This window comes from Chionomys nivalis, chromosome 3 (assembly GCF_950005125.1).
Source record: "Chionomys nivalis chromosome 3, mChiNiv1.1, whole genome shotgun sequence".
Lineage (NCBI taxonomy): Eukaryota > Metazoa > Chordata > Mammalia > Rodentia > Cricetidae > Chionomys > Chionomys nivalis.
In genome coordinates, this window is record NC_080088.1 from 47,129,254 (window position 1) to 47,155,075 (window position 25,822).

At 39.6% G+C, this 25,822-nt stretch overlaps 1 protein-coding gene across 2 annotated transcripts; it reads right to left on the bottom strand.

The window, feature by feature from the left end:
- Positions 1-1,077: 1,077 nt before the first annotated feature.
- Gtpbp8 (GTP binding protein 8 (putative)) lies at positions 1,078-11,832 on the bottom strand. 2 transcript variants are annotated; one of them, XM_057764186.1, is made up of 6 exons: positions 11,493-11,832; positions 10,894-10,992; positions 8,868-8,998; positions 7,698-7,797; positions 5,326-5,444; positions 1,078-2,040 (listed from the first exon to the last, which is right to left on the bottom strand). In XM_057764186.1, the coding sequence occupies exons 1-6, from the start codon at positions 11,829-11,831 to the stop codon at positions 1,971-1,973; spliced, it is 858 nt and encodes a 285-aa protein (XP_057620169.1). In that variant the 5' UTR covers position 11,832; the 3' UTR covers positions 1,078-1,970. The 2 variants fall into 2 exon arrangements, with proteins under 2 accessions (XP_057620169.1, XP_057620170.1); XM_057764187.1 differs by lacking the exon at positions 10,894-10,992.
- Positions 11,833-25,822: the final 13,990 nt, after the last annotated feature.

Below are 25,822 nucleotides of genomic sequence, written 5' to 3' on the forward strand. Positions count from 1 at the left end.
ATCTCAGCTACCCAGGTTCTTCTCTTGAATAACAATTTTTTTTTTTTTTTTTTTTTGGTTTTTTGAGACAGGGTTTCTCTGTGGCTTTGGAGCCTGTCCTGGTTGAATAACAATGTTTATATGCAGTATATGCTGTTACTAAAATGAATTATCAAAATATTTGCCATTACTCAAATGGAAAAACTATTATTTAATCTTCATTTTGTCACTGTAACTCTTAAGAGGATATGTTACAAGGCTTTTGGAATTTTTTTTCTTGTTTCTAAGGGATGCAAAAAAGTAGGTGAGTGTATGCCAGGAATAAGGCCATCATAAATTTGTAACCTGGTGTCAGTGCTATCCCCTGACTTTGTACATATCAGCACAACTGCTCCCGGACATGATGGTCATGGGAAATCTGCTGGCCTTCAACTCCTCCAGGCCAGAAAGGGTGATTTAAGAGAAGTATGTAGCTTTGTGTGTATGTGTGTGTATGAGTGTATGAACCTCTGGGTTTAGACAAGCTACAGGAACTGCTTGGCACTTGGTACGTGCAACTAGGAAGAGGAATATACCTGCTTCATCCTCTGGTCAAAGAAAGCCCAAGGTTTTGTTTTGGTGGGAATGGAACCTAGTGCCTCATATCTGCTAGGCCATGGCTTTACCACTGAACTACATCCTCTTGAACTAGAAATCCATGTCTCGAGGCTGCTCACAACGTCCCTCCACACCAAGTACCAGTGTCTGTGGTGGCCAGGCATGCAGGGCAAGCTTTCCTTCTTCAGCACTCCTGTTCCCTTCATCACCTCACAAGAATGCTACAGCTTTGACAGAGCCCTGCTCCTGGCAGAAGGATGCCTTTGAATGTAATTCTTTTAACACCTATGTTTGCTTTGTGAAAAAAATTAAAAAAAATTTTTTTTGGCTTCAAATACTGCTAGTTAGGATAAAATAGACTAACTTTATCAATTAAAAAACAGCTGAAATTTTTCCTATTGAGTTTTTAAAAGCCACAAAGTTGTACGGCTTCACCACAGCTATACCCTCTGGCAGCAATCTCACTTTGGAATACTAAGACACTTCATGAAGAGTTGATGTCTTCATAAAAATTTTGCTCCGGTAAGCTGCAGCTCAAAGCCAGTCTGCCCGTTTTAAATCTGTGTGAGTGATTCTAAACCATCCCACTGCCTTGCGAAGTCACTTAAAACTAGGTCCTGTGATCTCTGCTACTTCCTTCAAGGTGGGATGTTTTCGTGATAAAAGCCTATGAGGTTTGCTGTGTGCTTTGGTTGATTATGGCTTGCAAATGTACAGCTGCCATGGATATAACTCATTAGCCTTCATAGCTAAGGTGCTGATAGCCATCAACGAGGTGAGAAGACATCAGGTGATTTCCCCAAGGAGCAAGTAATAACAGACACTAGGAATCTGAATCCTGGATTCTGATTATCAATCCTGTGTTTGCCCAAAGGGTAGTGAATGATTCTACTCCCACATGATTGGTTTTTTTCCATGGCTGGACAAATTTTGACTTTTTTATATTCAAATAATGACTAAAAGAATTATAAGCATACATATAGCCATTTACTTTTCTACTTACCTAGGCACGCTTTACAGAAAGGCACCCCACCTTACCTAGTTCACATTCACAGCATTAAAGGTGGCAGACATTTCTTTTATAAGACAAAGAATAATATAACAAACCTCTCTACATAGTAGTAACAGTCTCACGTCATGTACTGCTTTATGCTCTTGGACTTGTCAGTTTTTTAAAATAGAAGACAGCTAGCATCTGTCCTAATGAACGATATGATTTAATTATAATCCTCACCCCCAACAAATTCGTTTTTGTTCAGGATGATACAGGTTTTAAAGTTGAATTGATTCTCCTGCTGGTTGAGATGCACAGTATTTAAAACAATACTGGAATTCCAGATGTTTAACTCCAGTTGACACGAAGAACGTTGAACCTTCATCAACCCTGGGAGCATTTACTTAAGATTTCCTGTTAGGTCTGCTATAAAGCATTTCAACAGATGCACTCCAGAATAGGTCACTGCACTGTGGAAAGAAAAGAAAGCTTAATTTCCCCCCTTGCTCAGAGGTAACAGAACTGAATTCATGTTACACAAACTTGTTTTTAAACAAAGTCTTATAATGCCATGTAGCAGGGCAATGCCTTTTAGTGTGCCCCATCTCCCTTCTCTGTTGGTTTCACACAGTATTCTACAGTATCTGGTAGATTCACGCAACTCTTCTGAGGATCCACAGCATCTGCTCCATCTCCTTCAGGAGTCTAAACATTTTGCCACACCTTCCATTTTACTTTCTCCTGAGTAAGTCTTGACAGAATTTAGTCTTTCTGTGATAAAAATGCAAACACCTTGAAGTATATTTAAGGTAAGAAACAACCATCACCACACACTGACTTTTATGTGTCTGTCTCCACCCACGCAGAAGTGGACAGCTGTGGTCTCAGGCCTGAACATCCTCTGGTTTTATAAAGCTGTTATCTCCTGTAGGGCTGCCAATTCTGTTAGTATGTACAGTGTTTTGGATTTTCTGTTTAAAACTCCCATGCCTAAAACAGCCTTGTGATGGCTTTTACAACTGAACTAATCATGGAATTTAGAGGGAGATACAAGTTTGATGGTTCATACACTGACTGGCACTCTGCACTCACATGCAGTGTTTCTGTTTGCTCACAATTTTATCCCCAGAGTCAGTTCTCAGATGCTGGGAATTCTACTACACAAAAATACAGAAGCAGATAGACTGGACCCACTCACATATCATTTATAAAATATGCCATCTGTAATATTAATCTATACGGACACCTCACATCTATACTTTTCTATTGTGTTGGGCCAGAGTTCAAGCATAAAAATTATCACTTAAGTTTTGTTGATAGGTTCAAAGCCAAACCTTTCCAGACTAAGTGTCTTTACCTTTCTCCTAAGATAGTTCTCAACCTGTGGGTCTCGACCTCTTTGGCAAACCTCTGTCTCCAAAAATGTTTACATTATAATTCACAACAGTAGCAAAATTGCAGTTATGAAGTAGCAATGAAAATGATTTTCTGGTTGGGGTCACCACAAGAAGAAACTACCGAAGGGCCGCAGCATTAGGAAGGTTGAGAACCACTGTCCTAAGAAAATATAGGAAGAAAAGAAAGAAAACCTGACTCATTTACAGTACTAATTACTCCATCCGAAATATGCCTGGAGCTCTAGTAAGCGAGTGGGCAAGCGTAACAAGTCTACCAGGTTTGGAGAGCTAGGAGTATATTCCTATGAATGACTGCTGTGTTACAGTGAGTGTTGAGTTTCTTTCAGGACAAGAGGCTTCCATGTCTCAATTCATAGACTCTGAGTGCTGGGTGACTTTCTATAGGTCCCATGTGGTAAATATGAGTGGCAGTAGTAATCCCACTCACCAGGGTCATGAGCAGAGAAATCCATCATGTCTAAAAAAAGCAAACTCCTTTAAAAAACACCATGAATCCAATAATATGGCTCTTAAGCCTAACCCTGCCACTTACGACTGGCAAGAAAGGAAATTATGTAAAGTGCCTATCAATCACATTACATGCTCCTGATAGTGATGTTTACCGGTGAGAAAATGGACTCAAATAAAACCAGTAGCCTCTTTGGTTACCAGAGACCCACAGATGTCACACAAACCCAAGGCTATCTGTCCCTAAGGCCCATGCTCCTTCCGCTTCAGCAGATACCTCTCTGTAACTCCATTTCTCATTGTAGCCTTCTCTGTGGAATAAGCATGCATGCTCACTATGAAGATCAAGGCAGTGTGTGTATGTGCAGCACCCCTCCCCCATTATCTGTCTTCCTATAGCTTTAGTTAGTGTTTAGCCTCAATCTGACAGGACTGGTTTGGTATATAGTATATATAGCAGTGTGGGGCTACTGCCTCATCAGTCCCTTTTTTGGAGCTCAATAATTCCATTGATGTAGCTCCCAAAATTGTTAATTTTCCCTAGTAACATCATGCTGTTAACACAAACAGCTTATAGTAATTAAAATTTACACTTTTTTAACATGAAAAATGTTGAATATGTTGCTAGTTTAACTTTGTGTGCTTTTTAACTCTGCTTTATTTCTTACTAAACAGTTAAAATAAATGGCAGTTTTAAATGGCAATGCTGAGGGCTCTGAAGGAATTAGTTTATTCCACCTCCAGAATTCCACTGCACTTGGAGGATAGAGGAACAGGTCAGATCTGAATGTAGGTGAACGCAGAGAGCATTCTGTAGGAATATGGAGGGGTCCGGAAAGGCACATTCATAATGGCAGTTTCAGTGTGATCTAGACTGATAGGACCCAAACGGCTAAGGGGACAGTTACACCTACATCTAACTGCTATATGGTTTTGATTTTTAATTTTCTCACAAACTATCCCTGGTGCCTTCCACAAACAAGTCAGGGCAAGAAAACCAGAGACTGATGCTCCAGCTGCCTCAGTACACATTACCTACTGTACCCAAGATACACAGTACAAGTTAAAAATAGAAGTTTTTCATGAAACCACATCATAGTGCCCCCAAATTTACCAGCTTAGATAAATAACCTACTCCATCTGTTTAATTCAAATTTGAAACATTTTTCTTTATATAGGCCTATTTTATATTAAAATTTTTAATTATTTTTCTGAGTGGGTCCTACTATGTAGTTCAGGGTGGTCTTGAACTCAGGTCTACATAGTCTTCCTGGAAGAAAAATGTTCCTGTCAATTTTCAGGCAAACTGATCTACTGCGGCCTGAATGAGTTTTTTACTCTAAGATAAACAGTGTTCACTGAAACGAAGGAGATGGCACTGGAGAGACGGCTCATCAGGTGGAAGTATTGTTCGAGAGCCTGATGACCTGAGTTCAAATGGCAGATCCACGGGGCAGGCAGGAAAGAACCGACCCCACCGGCACACCACAGCATGCATGTGCCCCCACCCCATAGACAGATAAATAAGTAAAAGCTGGTTTGAAAAGGAAAGGTTTCATTTCTGTCATGGTCTAGGGTTGAACTAGGTGAAACAGAATGAAGTATCTGTAAGGAAGAGTCAGCATGAAAAAAAAAGAATCAAACACTAACAGACAGTACTGAAAACTACAGCTAGCAGTTTCCGAGAGGCACCTTGATCAAGAACACTGACTTCGTAGTAAAGGCTTTTTATTTTGGGGGTGGGAGAGCTGGGGTTGAGACATGGTTTCTCTGTGTAACAGTCCTGGCTGTCCTGGAACTCGCTCTGTAGACCAGGCTGGCCTTGAATTCACAGAGATCCGCCTGGTAAAGGCTTTTAGTTCAGTGTTATTAGAGAAATCTGACTCTTACCTTATAGGAAACAACTGAGGAAAGCAGCCTTGTGTTTGTGTGTTAACAAACTTCTGGATCTGAAGCACTTGTTTTAAAAGATAGCCTTTGGAAGATTTGTCAATTTTTGTTAATACCATCTATAGAAAAATAAGTATTAGAAAATAAAATTTATCAATATAGCTTTTACACATTTTAACTATAATTTTTCAGTACTTAGGTTGAGTTGGTTCATGTAAATCTCTCAATCTCTACCTACTTTCTCATCTATACAATAAAAACAAGCCATAAATAATTTGCTCTGATGATGAGTTAAATGTCACATACAGTGTGCACTGTGTGTCTGCTACCTAATGCTTTACTAGACATGACCATAATGCCTTGGACTTTATTTAAAGATCAGAGAACCAGAGCCACACTTATAACTGACATCGGCTGTTTAATGTGATTACAATGTATTTTATAGTCTAAGATAGTTAAATGACTGTAACTTGACTGTGCCACATAAAGATGCCAATATGTAACAATTTTGGAACCAAAAAGTTTGGTTTTACATGTAATACTTCAAAAGAAAAATTAGAAATTGTGTTCTTTGTTGGCTATATCTACTATAGTTGTACTCTTGGTGAATCCAGAATGTTACTTATTAAACTACAAATAGTAGAGGAAGGTCAAAGAAAAAGGTGAAATTTCAATCTATCAGGTTTTCCCAGGGAATATCAAACACTCAGACACACACTCTTATTTGAAGCTAACCCATGCCAGGCAAGGGAACCCACTGAACTATAACTCTCTTGGGCTAATATTTAATGTCATCTTTTTGCTTGTTCTTTCCCCCCTTCTTGGGTACTTAGATTATTACTAATATCTTAATTCCTTTTCCAAAGAAGAAATAATACTCTCTTCAGTATGTGATTGCACAGAGTGGTACCTATGATACTAAATCAGGAATTACTTTCTAGCCAGTTTGATAATATTCTGTCATTTTTATACTAGTTCCTTTGTAAGAGTGACCCTAATACTTCATAGGACTTCTGCAAATCCCAAGAACTTTTGTATTCCAAGAATACACAGAAAGAGTGACTGCCGAGTTGCATGGCTTTATTTACACAAATAAACCCACTGCTTCACTTCAGTGGTTTCTGACAGTTTCTTAAAAGTAAATTATAGTCATTGAGTTCACTTTTCTTAAAAAGGAATTTTAAAAGTCTATCTGGAAGTAATATAAAGCTGATCTGCATTTTAGTGTAGGTCAATTTTATGCTAGTAAAAAAAAAAAACCTAGTGAGATATCTCTAAAATAAATCTTCAATTTTATTTATTTCATGCACTGGTGTTTTGGCTGCATGTATGTCTGTGTTAGGGTGTCAGATCCCCTGGAATTGGAGTTAGATAGTTAGTCAAGTGGGTGCTGAGAAGTGGGTACCCTGGAAGAGCAGCGGTGCTCCCAACTGCTAAGCCATCTCTCCATCCTAGAAAATAATTCTTTTTAAGAATATAAAAATTCTATTTGTGTGTGCTGGAATCGTCTAAGTTTCTGCTGCAGTCTTAGTCACGCCTTTGTAAGTACTAAACCGTGAGCTGTTGTCCAAGAGCTAGTAACATGTTTTGGACAAATGTTTGTATTTCCATAAAAAACATCTTGGGAATAAAAAACATTTCAGAACACTAAGTGAACAGTTTAAGAAACTCTGACTGTAAATTTAAAAGCATGTATAGGTCCAATATGCTAAAAGCACACGCTGTTCTTTCAGAGGACCTGAGTTCAGTTTCTAGCACCCACAGTGGGTAGCTGGCAACCTCTTGGATCTTCAGCTTTGGAGAAATCTGTTGCTCTCTTTTGGACTTCATAGGTATTCGCATACAGATGATATAGGCATGTGTATGTGTGTATATACATGTGTTCTCTCTCTCTCCCTCCCCCTACATAAAGTAAGAAAGTGTTACAGAACTTAAAGCACTTTCAATTTTTTTGTGTATATGGGATGTATACATATGTTGTGTGTATGTTTTTTTTTTTTTTTTTTTGTGTGTGTGTGTACAGGTGCACATGTCTGCATGCAGAGGCCAGAGGAGGACCTGTGTCTATTTCATCACTCTTACCTGTTTCCTTTGCGCCAGGGCCTCTCACTGAATCTGGAGATCCTCTGGTCTCCAACCTCTAGAGCACTAGGGTTATGAGCATGTATGTGACCACAGTTTCTCAGGTGGGTACTAAGGACTAGACCTTACGTGTCCATTCTGTGTAGCAAGCATTCTTACCCATGGACCCATCTCCCCAGCCACTCCTCTATCTTCTGAGGAAATACCTGCTCACTACTAACTAGTACATGCACATATTCACATGCATCCCAATGTGATTTCTAATTGCATAACTCTAAGGAAATACTTACCACATAAGGCAATGCAAATTCTTCACACATCTCTATGGCAATATTGTCTACCTTTGTAATTCCAACAACACTATCCACTAACAAAAATGTTCTCTTCAAGCTGTAAGAACAGAAAGAAAATCAACGGCAATATAAGACATACCCATTCACATGTCTCTCATCCTAGGAACTTCATCCTGCAGTCCAACAGAATTCAATGCTGTTTACTGTACTTTCAATACCTAAATTTGTTAAACATCAATTTTTCTCAATAAGAACATATCAAGCTGACTGAGTCTTGGCAGAAATATAAATGAGCCCCCTCCTGTAAGACCTTAAAAGTCTAGTGGAAAAAGAGACAAAATCAAATTTGTTATAATTTTTAATGTTACTTTAAGTTTCCAATTTTCATTAAAATTAATTTTACTTTTAATTTAGCCTTTATATGTAAAGCTACAGGAAACAAATTTCCATATATATGTGTATACACACACACACACATTTTATTTGTGATGCTGAGATCAAATACAGAGCCTTTAGCAAGTTAAGCAAGTACTCTATTACTGAGCTACATACCCAGCCATTTTATTTATTTATTTTTTCCATAAATGAATACTTTTCTTTCTTTTTGTTTTTTTTTCAAGACAGGCTTTCATTGTATAGCCCTGGCTATCCTGGAAGTCTCTTTGTAGACTAGGCTAGCCTCAAACTCAGATCCGCCTGCCTCTGTCTCAGTGGGGATTAAAGGCACACACCACCACTGCCTACTATGAATGAATATATATGTGTGCATATATCAGAAGCCTAACATTATTTTCCTCTAGATTGTGTGGTTCTTCAAACACATTACTGCTTGATTACTTATGGAGTTGAAAAAGTAAACATTTTCAGAGTAGAGTTTACTGAATTTTATTTAAATTAATTAGCTAATGATTTTCATTTTCAAAATTAGTCAGCTGGGAGTTTTTTTTTTTTAAAAAACGAACTAACTGTTGAATATTCTTTATAGTTTCAAGCTGAGAAAATAAAGGAAGTTAAGATTCTCAATATTGTACTCTGGAGTAATACGAGGATAAAAAGCACCTACAAATTAGTCACTTGCTATGTAGTTGTCATGTGTAGAATACCCTGGATTTAAAAACATGCTTTGGTATGAAATGTGTAACTACTATAAGAAAGGAATTTTCTTACTTCTTTCGTTCTTTTAGATAGGCCTCTACCATGTCAACAAAGTCTTCGGGGGCTCTATAGCCATACCCTGGCATGTCCACCAATGTAAAGTATTTTCCAACTTTGAAAAAATTCATTTTCTTTGTGTGCCCCTGATAAAGTAAATGAAAAAAATAGCTGGCTTAAAATATTTCCTTTATTTCATAACTAGAAATGTATTCCATTCATTCAACAAATATTAATTAAAATTGAAGTATATATTCTGAGCAAAGGGAGAAGTGATTAGTGGCCACCAATAATTAGATCATAATTAAATCTCTTCAATTTGTTTTTAAATGAAATGTTTGGCTTAAAAACTTTATATTTCCCATAAAAAATAGATAAAATATTTCAGAATCTTTCTTATTTTGCTATCTATTTATGTCACCCAGATTTAACCTGTATGTCTGCCATTAGTCAGTTCTCTGGTAAACAATATACAAAGAAAAGCATGAATTAGGGTGCTGATCAAACGTTTATCCCTTCACACAGATTCTTATATCCAAAATCTGATGTTTCTGATGTTTCTTACCTGCAGACTAGTGTTTCCCTAAGCCAAGATGTTTTGGATGTGGGTTTTAGTGTCCTCATAGAGATTTTTTTTAAAAGTCTGTGCAACACCATAATTATAAAATAAAGTCTGATTAAAATTCATGCAAAGATAAAATATGGCTCCTCATGCTTTTGTGATCATGAAACAGGAATCAGAAAAGGAAAGACAAACAATTTAGACCAAAGAGAGTTTTTTTTTAATGATGATTATGTTCCTGGTTAGACTCGTCCATCTGTTAGAGTTTTTAGAATTGTATATTAGAGAATGAAAAGAATCACTCTTATCCATTGTCCTCTTATGCAGGAATGGACTTCATCACATCTAAAAGCCATAGCTTAGGTGGCTTATTTGGTGAGGAAGAAGAGGAATGGATCATGAAGGGCTTGAACTTAACAAAAGGGGCAGGGAACAGTGAGCATTACAGATGGTGAAACTGAGGGGTCATACAGACACCAATGCGAGGGGAACGGTGCGAGTGTTGAGAAAAGGCTATTTTAGGTCACAGCTGAGTCTGCAGCACTGAGAAGGAGGCAGAAGGAGGGGAAAAGGACACAATGCCAGCAGAGCATCTGCGACAACAAGCATAGGGTGGCCCTGGGTAAAAGAACAAGCACGACTCGTATATATGCGTTAAGTATTTTCCGGACAACAAATCTCTCCGCCGACAAATAATCCCAATGAGTCCAAATCAGAGCAAATTAAAAGATACCCAGGTTTAATGGGTGCCAGTGCTCCTGGATGGCCCCCCGAAAACACAGGGGGGGGGGACCAGAAGGACCACCAGGGAGGGAAAAGGGAAGAGCACGTGTTCATTCGCGGGGGTGGGGGGCAGTTTAAATAGCCTGTGGGAGTGGTCTTGACCTTCCCTGGGGAGGGGTCACCATTGCGCAGGCTTTCTCGGAGGTGAAGTTTGGACTGAAGCAACTCCCAGAGGAGGGAGCTTGGAATGGAGTTTTCTGCCCAACGTTCCAAAAATGGATGTCAAGGGGCTGGGAGTGAAGCCCCCAACTTAATATCCCAGACTCTTTGTATAAAGGGGTGCCAGGGAGCTGAGGTGATGCTGCCAACCAAACAATATGCAAGAATGTATGAGAGTGTATGAATAGAGAAGGTATAAAGGATTGTAGAAGATAAGACAACTTGAAACCCGTTTTTCCTATAACCAGTGTAGAACGGGATGCTCACTGTTATGTATGGAAACGGAAAACAGCAATACAATACTTAATTGGGCACGTGGAGAAGATTTAGACAACGGATGCCTTCCTCAAGATATTGGCAAGAGCCCTATGGTCAGTTCAGTTATACTTCCTTTTCTTCAGGAAATACACAGGCACTAAAAACATGTCTTACCTTTGTTTAAAAGAAATCTCTTCTCTAGGAATTTAGCAATTATGATCTCTTTACCTTCCAATACTTAGGTTTCATTTTAGTAAATTCAAGAGATATCCAGCATACCGGTTTTTTTGAGACTCTGACTTCTACACCAGGGGCCAGCGAAAACAAGGCCTTTATCAAGGAGGATTTTCCAACATTGCTTCGGCCTATGAAACACACCTAGTATGGCGGGCAGAAAGGAGAATGGAGAGCTTAGAGATCTGAAGAGTGGTTTATTTGTAAACGTTCTATTTGCGGGGTTGGAGAGATGGCTCAGTAGTTAAATGCATTTGCTGCTAGGGGACTCAGGTTCAATTCTCAGCTCACAGGGCTGCTCACAAATGCCAGAAACTCCAGTTCCAGGAGGATCTAATGCCCTCTTTTGGCTTCTGAGGGCAACAGACACGCATGTGGTGCACAGACATGCATGCATGCATGCAAAAAACACATAATGAAATTAAAACAAAACAAAAAAACCAAAACACTGGCTGCTGTTCCAGAGGGCCGGGGTTCGATTCCCAGCACCCACATTCCGTGCGGCTCACTGCGGTCCTCACCGGGCACTGCACACAGAGGTGGTGCATTCATACCGAGTTTCCCGTTTCTCTGATTCTTACAGTCTCTCACATTGGGTGACAAGACATGAACACTGGCACACTGGCGAGCTCCAGCTCTCTCACCTCCGGCTGCTGCAGGCTCGGGGCGTGGTCGAGGCGGACGGCGGAGCTGAGGTAGTCGACGCGGTTCCGGGCTGTGGCCTCGAAGACGCTCTCCGCCCTCGCGATGTCCTCCAGGCTGGGGTCGAAGAGTCTCTGTTCGATGAGGCCTGGCCCGGTGTCCGTGACGAGGTACTGCGCCAGTTCTCGCAGCGGGTATACAATTTTCGTTAGCTGTTTCTGCGGAAGCTTTAGCACGTCAGCGAAGGCAGGGGACGTGCTGTAAAGCCGGGGCCAAGCCCCTCGGGCTGGCGCCATCTCAAGGAGCCTTCCCGTTCTATGCCACAGCCCAGCAGCCGCCATGTTTCTCTCCCAGAATCCTCGCGACAATTTCATTCATTCATTCATAGGGTCTGGACAGCGCTAGTGAGTCTTACTGCCGCGGCGCCTGCTGGGACTTGTAGTTTTCAGCGTCTTCTAGCTTGCTCAAGCTTTTCGCAGCCGAAGACTGAGAGGATGTCTGGGACCGGCAGGGAAAAGCCCGCTGACTTTCTTTAACACCTTGGCCTTCCCACCTGTGCATCGGATTGGTGTGTTCTGTGGGAAAGTCTTCAGCGGTTTCCAGAGGCGAAAAACTTACCTCGTCTTTGTGGTCTTTTGAGTCTCAAGGGAAGGAGTCATACAGCGAAGCTCTAGTGGGTTCCATGCCCCTTTTGTCATCTGTTTCCGGTCGTCTTACCGATAATTAACATTTAATCATCAGTTCACATCACTGAGAAAAGCATGTTTGCAAAATTAAATGAGCTGGTGAGAAATGTGGTTGGAACAGCACCTCGTTTTCAGAGGAGGGACTAACCCTTCGACAAACACGCCATTGGAGCTGTGGCTGAGATCTCTCGTCCGGATCCATAAACGGGAAACAGGGAACTGGGAATGACCAGAGGCCTTTGAAAACAAGGCTACACCTTCTAATCCTTTCCAAACAGTTCCTCAAACTGGGGAATCAAGTATTCAAACACATGAGCCCGTTTTCATTCAAACCAGCACAAACATTTAATCATCATTTCCCCCCTCTGTCTCTCCATTATTTTTAAAAGCATCTGTATATATCAGGGACGTAAACTTTAAGGAGATGGATTAGAGTCAATATATGCTGTTTTCTCTGGTCATATGTGATCAAACTCTTCCCAGTGTACACAGAAGATCAAAGATGAGACATGCTTATAGCAGTTAGATCTACTAGTGAGAGGGTGGAAAATTACAATTGGATTTAAGGAAACTAACCCCATTAGAGTTGCCATGGGAGTCTTAAAGAATACAGAGAATTGTGTAAATTCAGGAAGATTAAAAAAAGCCAAAATCAGTATAGGAGAAGATCACATCTGGTAAATGGGATCTTGTAATAGTTCCCAGTAATACTCTGAACCTGTTTGTTGTCAATATCTTGGTTTCTGGTGTTTTGTTTACATGAAGTAGATATTAGTATATAGAGATAGATTAATAGTCAGGATCTAGCTTCCTACATCAGAGGTTTGTCTGGGCTAAGATCGAGAATAAAATTTAGCCCCAGTGAGGTAAAACAATATAGTTTAGAAAAACACATGATCTAGGCACAACGTTCAACTTCCAGAATGGAATTCCTAATATTCTCGTCTCCCTTGTTCTGTTGGGTTTGCATTCATTTCTATCACAGTAAATGACAACAGCATCCCTTTAATTGATCCAGCCAGACTTCTTGAGGGAAAGTCTTGATTTCTTTCCTTATATCCCACACTTAATACAGCAGCAGTCTTGCTGATTGAATTAATCTTTGACATATCCCGAATTTGAGTCTTTAGGCAGATCCACTCTTAGTATCATGTTTCCAGTTCCCATTACCTCTCACCTAGATAACTGCTATACCTTCCAGAAACTGGTTGTCTACCCTTGCTTTTTACTCCATTAGGTGCATCCCCGACACAACACCAATACGATCCTGTCAAAGTAAAAGCGAAAATCTCCAGTATGTTCCTGTCTCAAAAAAAAGTCGAAGTTTTCCCAGTAACTTAAGAAGCATAGCGAGCCCCACCTTTCTGTACATCCCTGCCTGGAATGTTTCCTTTCAGATTGTTATTACAGGGTTTACTTCTTTACCATTTGGAGTGTTTGTGGTCATCCTTCTGAAGATGTGGTTTTGATTTTGAGGACTGAAGAGGTAGTTAGCCATGGAGTTAACACTTAAAAAAGTTAATATGATATAGAGAGGTATTGCAGACTTTACACATAATCCTTGAGTCATTTTTATTTTATTTATTTTTGCCAGGGGGCAGTTGCTTTTGAGACAGGGTTTGTTACGTAGGTCAGACTGACCTCAGATTCATGGTCCTTCTGTCTCTGCCTTCTGATGATGTACCGCCACACCCAGATTTAGAGCTAAGATTTTTCACTAACGTTCACGTGACTGAAATGCTGTAGTCTGCTCTGCCAGGCTCAGCTGGTAAGGACAGGAAGAAGGCTGGCAGATCAGCGAAGAGATCTCACCATTCTCACAAATCAGCACAGTTGTTTTTCCATTGTTGTCCATCTCTGAGCTGAACGGCTTTTTGCTTCCAAACAATCATGAGTTTTGTTGATCCAGTAGGTATGAAGTAGGGATACCATCTAATCCAAGAAGGAGTTAAGCATTTGTAGGCCTAGATAGGTAGACAGAATCATGGATGTCAGAGAGTCAGCAAGTGCAGAACTCACACAGGTCAACTCCTATTCTAGTTTAGACACACCACACTTAGACTGTCTGGACGGAGATAAGAGTAGGGATGCTGGGAAAACTAGCTTTTAGATATGAAGAGGTAATGGATTAGTACTCAGCGTTGGTTTTTACAAAAGGTTCTTTTTTACCTTTACTTTTCTTTTCCTAACAACAAAATACCATGCATGGTGGTACCTGTAATGCTAGCACTTGGGAGGTAGAGGAAGGAGGACCAGAAGTTAAAATGCCCCTTTTAGTTACACACCAAATTTGAGGCCAGCCTAGACTACAAAAAATCTGTCTCAGAAACATTATTTAATGCTTTCCATAAAATGAATTGATTTGAGCATCAGAGATCAATTATGGCAAAGGCCTGGTCATATTAAAATTGAGTGCTTGCATTGGGAAGGAAATAGTCGGGGAAAGAAGGTGAATTATATAGAGAGTGACATGGGGAAATTGTGTTACACAAATTGCCTGAATTGTAAGAGCTACTATTGGAATGAATTATTTAAGTTTAAATTTTATTTTAAAAATATTTGTGTGTGTGTGTGCGCGCGCGCGTGCGCGGAGGCCAGAAGAGAGCATTAGGTCCTCTGGAACTGAAGTTATAGGAGGTTGTGAATGTCTCAACATGGGTGCTAGCATCTAAATCCAGGTTCTCTGAATGAGAAGCAAGTTCTTTTAAACACTGAGCTATCTCTCTAGGGCAATTTTACAATTTCTTTAATTATATTTTAACTTCTCTGTGAAATTTTCCCTTTAAACAATTATATTAGCTGTAATTCAGCACATTCATAAAGGTTTGTGACCCCCACACATGCTATGTGATGCATGAATTTCTACTTAATCTATTTTTTGGGGGGGATGTTGATACGGTTATTACATGTGAGAGCCACTATATTACCATCTGAGAAATAACAGATGCATTTCTCTTGACCATCTTTGGTAGTTTATCAAATCATTGAATTTTATTTATATCTCATTAATGTTGCTTTAAATAATGTCTCTAACAACTTCAATAATTGTGTGGTTGTTATTCATGTTCTCTCTATGTAATCTTCAGGTTCTTTGAAGATTGTATCTACCATGCTGACAAATTTCTCTAAAGAGATCTGGAGATTAAATATCAAGTTTTGGTCAGGTAGGAGGTAAGTTCTTAGAAAAACTTGGGTTCTGAGAGGAAAATAAAAATTTGTTTCCATCAAGTTATTTGTTTTCAATCAAAAGAAAGCAAGTTGCTTTAAACAATATTTTCCCATTGTTAATTCTGTGCTTCATTTTAACCATACTAATGGTACTATTTTGGAACTCTTTGTCATCTATAGTTGGTGATTTTGTATCTGTTAAAAGCTTCTGTGTGTGTGTGTACGCACTCATGCGCATGCTGTAGTTGTTGATAAAAAGCATGGATTTTTCTGTTTCAAGCGGTGAATTCATTAACATCTTAATCTTTACTATTTATTAGGCAAAAAATTTGGTGGGTTTACTTGATAGTAGTATTGCTATCAATACTGTATTCATTTGCTATATTCAAACCTGTAGAGGTTTATATGATAATGGCCACCATAGGCTCAGATATTGAATACTTGGTCTTCAGTTGGTGAAACTATTTGGGAACAATTAGGAGGTGCGGCCTGTCGAAAGAGGTGAGGCACTGGGGGCAGGCTTTGAGGTTTCAGAAGCCCATGCCATTGCCACTTACCTGTCTTTCCCTCATGCTTGTAGGTCAAGTTGTAAACTCTCAGCAACCGCTCCAGGGCCATGGCTGTCTGCCGGCTGTTATGCTCTCTGTCATGATGGTCACAGACACCAACTTTTCACACTGTAAACCCGCAAGAAATTCTTTCTTTTCTACGTTGCTTTGGCCATGATGTCTTAGAACAGCAGCAGAAAAGTATCTAAGACACTATCTAAACTACATCTCAATGCTTTACTGACAGGAACAGCATACTCTTTGACAGCCCTGAAGAAACAGAGCAACATCCCTCAGGGATATATACTAAACACACGTGCCAGTTTTAAACTCATTTATGGAGAGGTGTTTGTCAGATATCTCCAAGTCTGGTTTCCAAGTTTGCTGATACAATAGGAAGATTCCCGAAACTCAGTGGATGGTTGTCTCTAGAATTTGCCACAGCCAAAGGATGCAAGTTGAAAGAACAGACTCAAGTTGAAGCCCCTGAAAAAACGAGGCTCAAGCTTCTCAGAATTCTCTCCTGCAGCACAGGTCACGTTTACATCTGCCAGCACTGAGCTGAAATGAGGGACTGCTGTTCATATGGAGCGCTCACTGTAAACCAGGAGTTTAGGGTTAATATCAGGGGCTGGCCATGTAACTACCTTGTGGTTGTGCAACTGACAAAACTTTCTGAAATTTCTGGTTCCCAGAAGGTAATCATGCATTCAGTATTGCTACAATTCTTATTTTGTTTTTGAGACAAGGTATTACTCTGTGGTCCCTGCTGTCCTGGAACTTACGATGTAGACCTCAAACTCACAAAGGTCTACTTGTTTCTGCCTCCTGAATGCTAGGATTTGCGGCATGCACCACCACGTCTGGCTTAGTTATTGCTATAGTTTTATCTTAATGGCCCCCAAAAGCCCAGGTGTTAAAGGTGTGGCCAATCTCTAAAGAGGCACTATTAGGAGATTACAAAAACTTTAAGAGGTAGGGCCTGCTGGGAAGTCTATAACTCAGTGGTTCTCAACCTGTGGGCCATGACCCTTTCGGGGATTGAAAGACCCTTTTACAGGGTTCACCTAAGATCATCAGAAAAGTACAGATGTTTACATTATGATTCATAACAAATACTTCATAACACAGTTACAAAGAAGCTAATTTTATGAAAATAATTTTATGGTTGGGGGTCACCACACCATAAGGAACTGTATTGAAAGGTTGTAGCACTAGGAAGGCTGAGAACAACTGCTCCAGATCATTGGGTATGAACTCTCAGGGGATGTTGGGACTCCAATCTCATATCCTCTCTCTTTAGTTTCTCATGAGGTAAGCAGTTTTTTCCTTACCAACCGCTCTGGGCAGAGATATGCTGCGTCACCATAAGGCTAAACACAATAGGACCGATTGAAGGCTCCAAAACTACCGTCAAAATAGTTGGCAGAAGTTGATCATTTCTAGTATTTGCCATGGCTATAGCAAGCTTCCTAACACAACTCTAAGCAACCTTGTCCAAACAGAGCAAGCACAGAAAGCCACATAAGTGAAGGAAGTGCTCGCTAGTCAAGAACTCAGAAGCAGTTCAGGGCCAGTCTTATAGGTAAGCTGAACTCCTTTCTGCACACAGATTTAGTAGGAAAACATTGAAAAGTGAGTCCCTTTTCATTTGGATTATTGTTTTTTATATACATATACATATTTATATATACACACACAGATATTAACACACACACACATATATACAATGTATATATTCAATATAGGTTCTGCTTTAAATATAAATAATTTCTGTAGAAATGTTTAAGAAAAATGGGGTGGACTTGCCCTAGCATTTTAATAAAATGTGTAAAACCCAGAATTCTACATGTTTAGGAAATTCTAATCAAAGTGGCCGTCTCAGGCTAGGAAGTAATACAGTGACAGAGTGCTTGCCTAACAACTCAAGTGGTCCTGGGTTCTGTCCCCACTCCCACTCTATCCACCCCCCCTCCCACTACAACTCCTGTATGGCAGATTCTCAGCTGACTAAATGAGGCTGAAGTATTAAGCTGGAATTAGGGACTGCTAGGTTATGGAACATATCCTTCAGCTTCCTTGCTCTCTTCCATGAGCTGGACTGTCAGTCACTAAAGGGGGAGAGAGAGAGAAAGAGAGAGGGAGAGAGAATATTTACTCTCTAGAAAGGCATACCGTGTATGGTAGGGAATCTAGGGGATTTCCTGATAATGGGACGGCGAATCCAACCACAATGGTATGGTTCTCTTCCATTCAACCTATCAACTCAGATACTAATCACTTCCAGAAACACTTTCGCATTCACACCCATCAGTAATGCTTTTACTGTCATTGGGATATCCCCAGCTCAGTCAAACTGACACACACAACCAGCCAACACATGCACAACCATCAGAAACAAGCTTAGGTAGTGCCAGTAGTCAAGATAACTGAAGCATAAAGTGCACAAATTTTATAGCAGAATTATGTATGAAGGCTTATGAATTGCATGGCTTAGGATTCTTCCAAACACAGAGGGGTCATCAAGACAACACCCAGGCATCCAAGAGGACACATTTAAGTATGCTGAATAACTTTGTTTGTTTATTGTATATGTTTCATGTGTGCATGCGCATGTACTCATGTATCTTGACCCATATATGGAGGTCCAAGGACAACTTTCGGGAGTCACTTCTCTCCTTCTACCACAAAGATGGGGAGGATCGAACTTAGGTTCTCAGCCTTAGCAACAAGCACTTTCAACTTCTGAGATGTCTCACAGGCGCCAAACAGACTTTATTTAACAAATTATTATTCTTATTTATAACTTTAAAAACCTAGACATGTTATGTGTGGGCTTCCATCGACGCTTTCATTAGAGTCTCAAGAGTATAAAACCCAGACCTGATAAAGACAGAAAGATAATAAAAATATTATTCACATTGGTATGTAAATGTAGGAGCAACCCAGTGAAGCAGCAACCTTCTGTTGTCGCGTTAGCGAAATACCACAGACTCAATAGCTTGTAACCACACAAGACACTTTGTTTCCCCAGCCATTATTTGCTTCTGTTTATAGACAATAAAATCTAAATTATGCACCTCTCTGACTTCTAGAAGCATTTACTTTCAATGTCATCTTGGATTCATTATGTTTCAATAACCTTATTTAGTAGAAACAAAAAAATAGAGTATATAGAACATAGTGGAATTATATGATATGTGTTCTTTTTTTCTTTTTGTTTTTTGTGTTTTTTCTTTTTCTTTTTTGAATATTCATTCTTGAATCGAGGAAATAATCGTTGCGAGAAGAAAAATGTTAGACACTATAAATAAAGCAAAGCAAAACAAAAATAAAAGCCAATATAGCCCATATTTAGAAAGTATTTCAGCATGTCATTTTCTCATAACCAGTTCCAGTCTCTTTGCTCTTATTAATACTGGTGTCCCAGTGACAGGGAGTTACTCCCTGCTTCCCAATGGACCCAAGACAGACGCTAGACTGAAGACTCACTGGCATATTCCAGAAAGTTTCTTTTCTCTTTCCGCGGTAGTAATGTTTGCTATCTCTCTTTCTCCAATTCTGTCATGTGGAAAACTGAATTTCAACAATCATAAAATATTTTATTGCAGTATGGTTATTTAATACATGTGGCTGGGATCTGTGTATGGTTTGTTGCACCAGATTCATGGGCTGCAAAGTTGGCCCCATTGTGGCATTCTTGAGAAGTGGTGGAACATTTAAGGGGTGGGGTCTAGTGAGAGGTGGTTAGATTGACTCTTGGAAAATATTAACAGGTCAGAGAGGACAGTTAGGTTCTGTGGTACTAGAATGGTTACTACAGTTCAGCTTTTCAACTGTTCTTTTCTTTTTCCCCCTTTCTGACTGCATGACCTCTCTTTCTTGTATGCTACTGGCTCTGAGGCTCTCAAAACAAGTTAATCTCCATGCCATGTTTTGGGACCTTTAGAACTGTAAGCTAAACTAATATCCCTTCTTCCAAAAGGATTTACCAAGACATTCTTACTCACAAGATGGATACACCAGGAGATGCTAATATTAAGAAAATGACTTCCCAATGATAACCAAACTACATTCTATAGAGACACAGTGGTTAGGTATAGAGTAAGGGACTGGGAAAGGCAGATCTCTCCAGGAAATGGAAATAGAACACATAGTTATGGATGAATATGGAGGGCTGGAAATGGAAAATCAAGCAGGGAGTGGGAGGGAAGTGGGGGATGAAGGGGAAATGTATATAGAGAGACAGGTAAAGTTAAGGACTATTTGAGAGCTAGTATGGAAACCTAATACAGTAGAAGCTTCCTAAAATATATGAAAATGTGAAGGTGATCTAAATGAAATTGCCAAATAACAGGTGAGACAGTCCCACTGGCCATCTCTTGTCGCAAAATGAAGCTTTCAGTACAGGGATTGGGTTACAGCTAACAGAGTTGTTGGCCAAAGGGGCCCCATGGGACCCCCCCCCAACAAATCAAGCTGTTGCTAAGCCTCTAGGTTGCTCTCACAAACTGATAGCAAAGACCAGTTGCTGACGACAGCACCTACACAACTCACTGAACATGGGGACCTCTAGCTGGTGCTAGCACAGAGCCTTCACCGCTGCATGCTAGCGTCTTTGGTACAGGAAGGTACTCTGCACGCTACCATATGAGAAATATAAACACCAAACCAGCCACAATTCTTTTGATCTATAATAGTGTCCTGCCTGCAAGATATTCTGGTGCAATCGTGGCACACTGTGGGAGTAACCAGCCAACGTCTGATTTGACGTAAGGCACACTGGTCCACTCCATGAGATGGAATCCATACCTGACATTGCTTGGGTGACCAAGGATCTAAGACTAGACAGTCCAGGGACATAGGGTAAAACTAAATATTACTTCTCTAAAAAAACAAAACAAGAGAAAAGAAAAAGAAAAGCCTTCCCCTCAGGGCTCAGGGAATCCTGCAAAAGAGGTGGTAGAAAGAGTCTAAGAGCCAGTCATGATGAAAGACACCAAGGAACAGGGACCTCCAAATCTAAATCAACATGATCGACACATTCACACATTCACAGAGGCGGCATGCACAGGTCTGGTTTGGGGCCCTAGAGCTGAAAAGAGAAATGGACACCCCCATTCTAATCCAGAAGCTAACTCCAACTGATAACCACTTACAAATGAAAATTTAGTTTTCTCTAAGTGAGTCATGGGGAAACAAAGTACTCTTATTGACTGAATGTGGAATGAAGTATGAAGATGCTGCTCAGTTTATAAGACAAAAAAGAAGGGGAGCATTCAATTCCAAACAGCTGCTTTACTTGGAGAAATATCGAACTAAGATGCGATTACGCTTCAGAGATACCAATGGGCATTGCTGTGTTCAGTAGAAGTAGAGGAAGGCTTACTGGATCGTGGCATTAGAGGGAACTCTTGGTACCTGGAAATGTGAATCTGGAATCTTACCTGTGTTATCAAAGTAGTGATGGATTCAGTACTCCTCAACTCCTAATGATTGAGAAGAAAGCAAACAATAAATCCCTCTATAACACGAATAAAATGTTTAAGAAAAGAAAAAAAAAAAAGAGTAGGCTAGGCTACAAACTCAGCCGTAGATGGCCAAGGAACTCAATGGCATTTTTGGGGTTCTTTGTTTCATAATGACATGACAAGGCTTTCCTTTAGTTTCTTTTGAAAAAAATTTATCTTGCTATATATATGTATATAAAATTTCCACTCTTTCTACCCTGCAGGGGTATTTTGTGTATATATTATGGTTTCTAGTTTAGTGTTTTTATGGGATTCCTGAGTGTGTGAATGAGTGGGTCTCTATGCCTAGATCTGTTTCTCATGCCTTTTTTTGGTTCTTTTCCTTCTTTTTTCATACTTTATCCTATTCTGACATGTTAGTTTTTGTTTTGTCTTATGCTATATCTTATTATTATCCTTTAGAAACCTTTTTTTTTTCTAATGAGAACTAGAAAGGGAGTGGATCTGGGTAGGAGGAAGTGGGAAGGAACTGGGAGGAGTGGAGAGAGGGGAAACCATAATTGGAATGTATTATGTGAGAAAAAAATCTACTTTCAATATAAAGAAAAAAAGCAAAACAGAAAGTGACTTCTCTGCCTAAATACAGCCTGAACAAGAAAGAGGGAAGACCCAGGAGGCCTCGACTGTAGATACAAAACTACAGACCACTAAGGAATGCTGAGAGAGGGAGAAATAGTCTTTCCCAGGGAAGCGCACAGCAACTGGTTTTCCAATACCAAATGATCATCCCTAAAAATATACGTACCAGTACCATTATATGGACTGAGCAGGTTATGCCTATGTATTTACAAATATATACAAATATTATATAAAAACTATTTATTATGTGTATGCACACATATATGTAACAACAAAGAAAAAGAGGCTATGAATTTGAAAGAAAGGGAGGGGCTATATGGGAGGGGCTAAAGCAGTGGTTCTCAACCTCTGGGTCCTTTCACAGGGGTTGCGTAAAACCATTGGAAAAACACAGATATTTACATTATGATTCATAACAGTAGCAAAATTACAGTTATGAAGTAGCAATGAAAATAATCTTATGGTTGGGGACCACCCCAACATGAGGAACTGTATTAAAGGTCATAGCACCAGGAAGGTTGAGAACCCCTGGGTTAGAGGGAAGACGAGAATGATGCAACTATATTATACTCTCAAAAAATAAAACTAATATATAATAAAAAAGGGACTTCCATCTGAAGATGGAGGCATGGCTGCTTGTGGTCCCTCTGCCATGCTGCTGGCATTCTTAATTTGCAGAACCAAGGATTACAGGTCAACCATGGTTCTACCACAGTTCATGTTCATTTTCACCAAAGTTGCTCCATCATAACCAGGGGCTCAGTTAGAACTGTTTTGTTTACTCTCAGGACAAAATCGTTAGAAGCAGGAGATTATTTCTCATGGGCTTAGTTGCTGTATTATGTTCGGCCAAGTAAAATATAGAACACTAAGTCTAAAAAGATCTTATCTACTTCCTTTTCTTGATAGGGAACATTCAAAATCTAAACATTTTCAACAGTCCCATAATCCTTACTTCTTCTTTTCCCAAGCTGAGATAATCATAAGAGTATTTCTAATAAAACTCCCCTACACAAACTTTCAAAGCATATTAAATTAGCCCAAAATTATCGCCAATACTGTATGTCAAACTAACAGTGAATTGAAGCACGTGATAAAAATCAATAGTAGAAAAATTGTCACAGAAAAGTAACTTAGATATTAACACAACAAACTATTTTAAGGAAAAACCATGCTAATGTAGAACTCTGGGCTTGTACAGTTCTGCTATTTCACTTATGAAATGCCTGAGCCTTTATGGTTATTTAATATTAACAACTGATACAAATGACCAAATCAGATGAATATTGTAAGAGACCACACTGAAGAAGTCTGTGGTGGAGCAGCGCAGCTGCGAAAGGCAAGGATCCTTGAGGATCTGTTTGTTTAGCGTTTAACTGTGGTCTACAAATTAAGGACACAGATTTTGTCTTTCAGAAAACAAATTTTGAATATGTAACTTCTTCTCCTTTTTTCCAATGTAGCACAAGGGAGACTGGATGAAATGGTCAGGTTCAGGGAACATGCTGAAGAAACAGAGGTGGCTTGCTGATGAATGCTGTGAGAGTGGGGGACAGTAAAGAATCAAGGAGAGGGACATATGTGTGGTAGCAGGTGAAGACCTTTAGACTAGTAGACAAGTTGGACATGATAGCAGTAATAAAATCTGCTAGTTGGTAAGAGAGCTGTCTAGGTAATGATGAACTAACTGGGCAAGGTCCACAAGAAGAAAGGAAAAGGAAGAAAGGCAAACAGGCAGGAGGAAGGAAAGAAGGAAGGAAGGAAGGAAGGAAGGAAGGAAGGAAGGAAGGAAGGAAGGAAGGAAGGAAAAAAGAAAGATGGATAAGTTGGACATGGTAACGTCTGATGCTGGCAATGTCTGTTAAGTAATCTACATGAGCCATTAAAACATTAATGGTGCTCCCATCAGCCCCTTGAATGGGGAAGAGTAAGATGAAATGGGCGCTGAGTGGACAAGAAAACCATTCTTCACCTAGACTTAGTTCTTGCTTTGAGTCATAGGATGTCACCCTCTACTCCTAGTCTTAGCTTAGGATGAAGATGCTATGGTCACCGATTCCTAGAAGTACATGAAAATCACTTCCAGAAGATGATAAAAATCACACAGGCGCTCAAATTACGACCAAATTTCTTATAATTTAAAAATACAAACAGTGCCAGACACTTGAAACAAGTCTCCACTAGAAGTATCATACAGATAAGAATTTTTTTGACATGGTTTCTCTGTATCCCTGACACTCACTGTGTAGACCAGCCTGGCCTTGAAATCACAGAGATCCTTCTACCTCTGCCTCTTCCTCTTGAGTGCTATGATTAAAGGCATGCACCATCACCAACCAGCATGACACATCTTAAAAAAGAATCAGATAGACATTCTAGAACAGACAAACAGTTAAGTGATTGTAAATGGTGACTTTTCTCCATCTTACCCAGCCCCACTGGATCTGTTCTCTCCATCCTTCAGTCCCCACGGCCACTTAGAAGATAACCACTCAGAGGTTAAATAATAATTGTAATTGTTTGGCTTAGGCTATTACTGGCTAGCTCTCACATGTAAATTAATCTGTTTTTACTAATCTGTGTATTATTACATGGTCATGGCTTACCAGTGATGCCCTGGCATGTTACACCTTAGGCTGCTACATGCGTCTTCCTGTCTCCATCTTCTTTCTCTCTCTAACACTGCTTGGATTTCCTGCCTAGTTCTATTCTGCTCGGCCATTGGCCAAAACAGCTTTATTCATCAGCCAATGAGAGAAACACATATTCACAGCATACAGAAGGACATCCTACATCAAGTGACAGAGGTGAAGTTTGCCGTTAGTTTAATAGCTACCTCAAAAGGGAAACTCGTGATTTTCTTATTCTGCATTCAACACATTGGGTTCTGACTGCTTAAAACTCACCTCACTGAAAACAATATACAATTATAAAATACATCATGGTTAGCTATATGTAATTTGAAGACAACATTCTTAACCCACTGGGAGACTAAGCCCATAATAATTCAACAGAACATTTAAGAAATCTTGAGCTAATGAAATGCAAATGAATTTTGGAAAAATATTAGCTTTTGTGACTGCTGTGGTTTTCATGTTTTGTATTATTTTACTAGAAGGCCACAAGGAGTTCATTTATTTATTAATTGCACTCTATCTAAGGCATTTAAGATAATCACACTAGGAATATGTTCTTCCAACTTTTCTGCCTTAGAAATTCACGATGGTCAGATGATCATTGTCTGAATTTAGAATATTTTGCCACATTGTTAGCTTTTAGTCAAGATATGTGACAGCAATTTTCAACATTTTATTTTTGGTGTAGTGTGGGGGTTGACTTCTGTATTTTTCTGGACTTCCCAATTGCCACCCATAAGTAAAAAACTGCCCTAGATAGGAAATTACAGAAATGCAGAAAATGTTTCAAGATTGCATTTTCAACAAGATTTCTTTGGCTTCTGGGGCGAGGCATAAATACAGTTGGTAACACAGAAAAGCACTGTGTCTGAGCACAGAATTGGATCTGATTCTTTCCCAGTATTTATCCTTATACAAAATACACTGCAAGGTGCCATGTGACCTTTTAAATGACATGTCTTCTGGCTATGGCACCTACACTATCCATTATGTAATTAGTTGTAGTGGGTTTTGTTTTGTTTTTTTTTTTTTTTTTTTTTTTTTTGAGACAAGGTCTTTCTATGTAGTCCTGGATGTCCTGGAGCTTGCTATGTAGACCAGGCTGGCCTCAAACTTATGGAGATCTACTTGCTTCTGCCTGCTTCTGCTTCCTGAATTCTGGGGTTAAGTATTAGTTTTGGTTT

Bases quoted from the DNA above. Each gene is read 5' to 3' on its own strand.
- Gtpbp8 (XM_057764186.1), bottom strand. From the start codon at position 11,831: ATGGCGGCTGCTGGGCTGTGGCATAGAACGGGAAGGCTCCTTGAGATG. The intron at 10,993-11,492 runs GTGAGAGAGCTG...CCGCCATACTAG, and splicing joins CGAGCCTGCAGCAGCCGGAG to GTGTGTTTCATAGGCCGAAG. The intron at 5,445-7,697 runs GTAAGTATTTCC...ATTTTTCTATAG, and splicing joins AATTTGCATTGCCTTATGTG to ATGGTATTAACAAAAATTGA.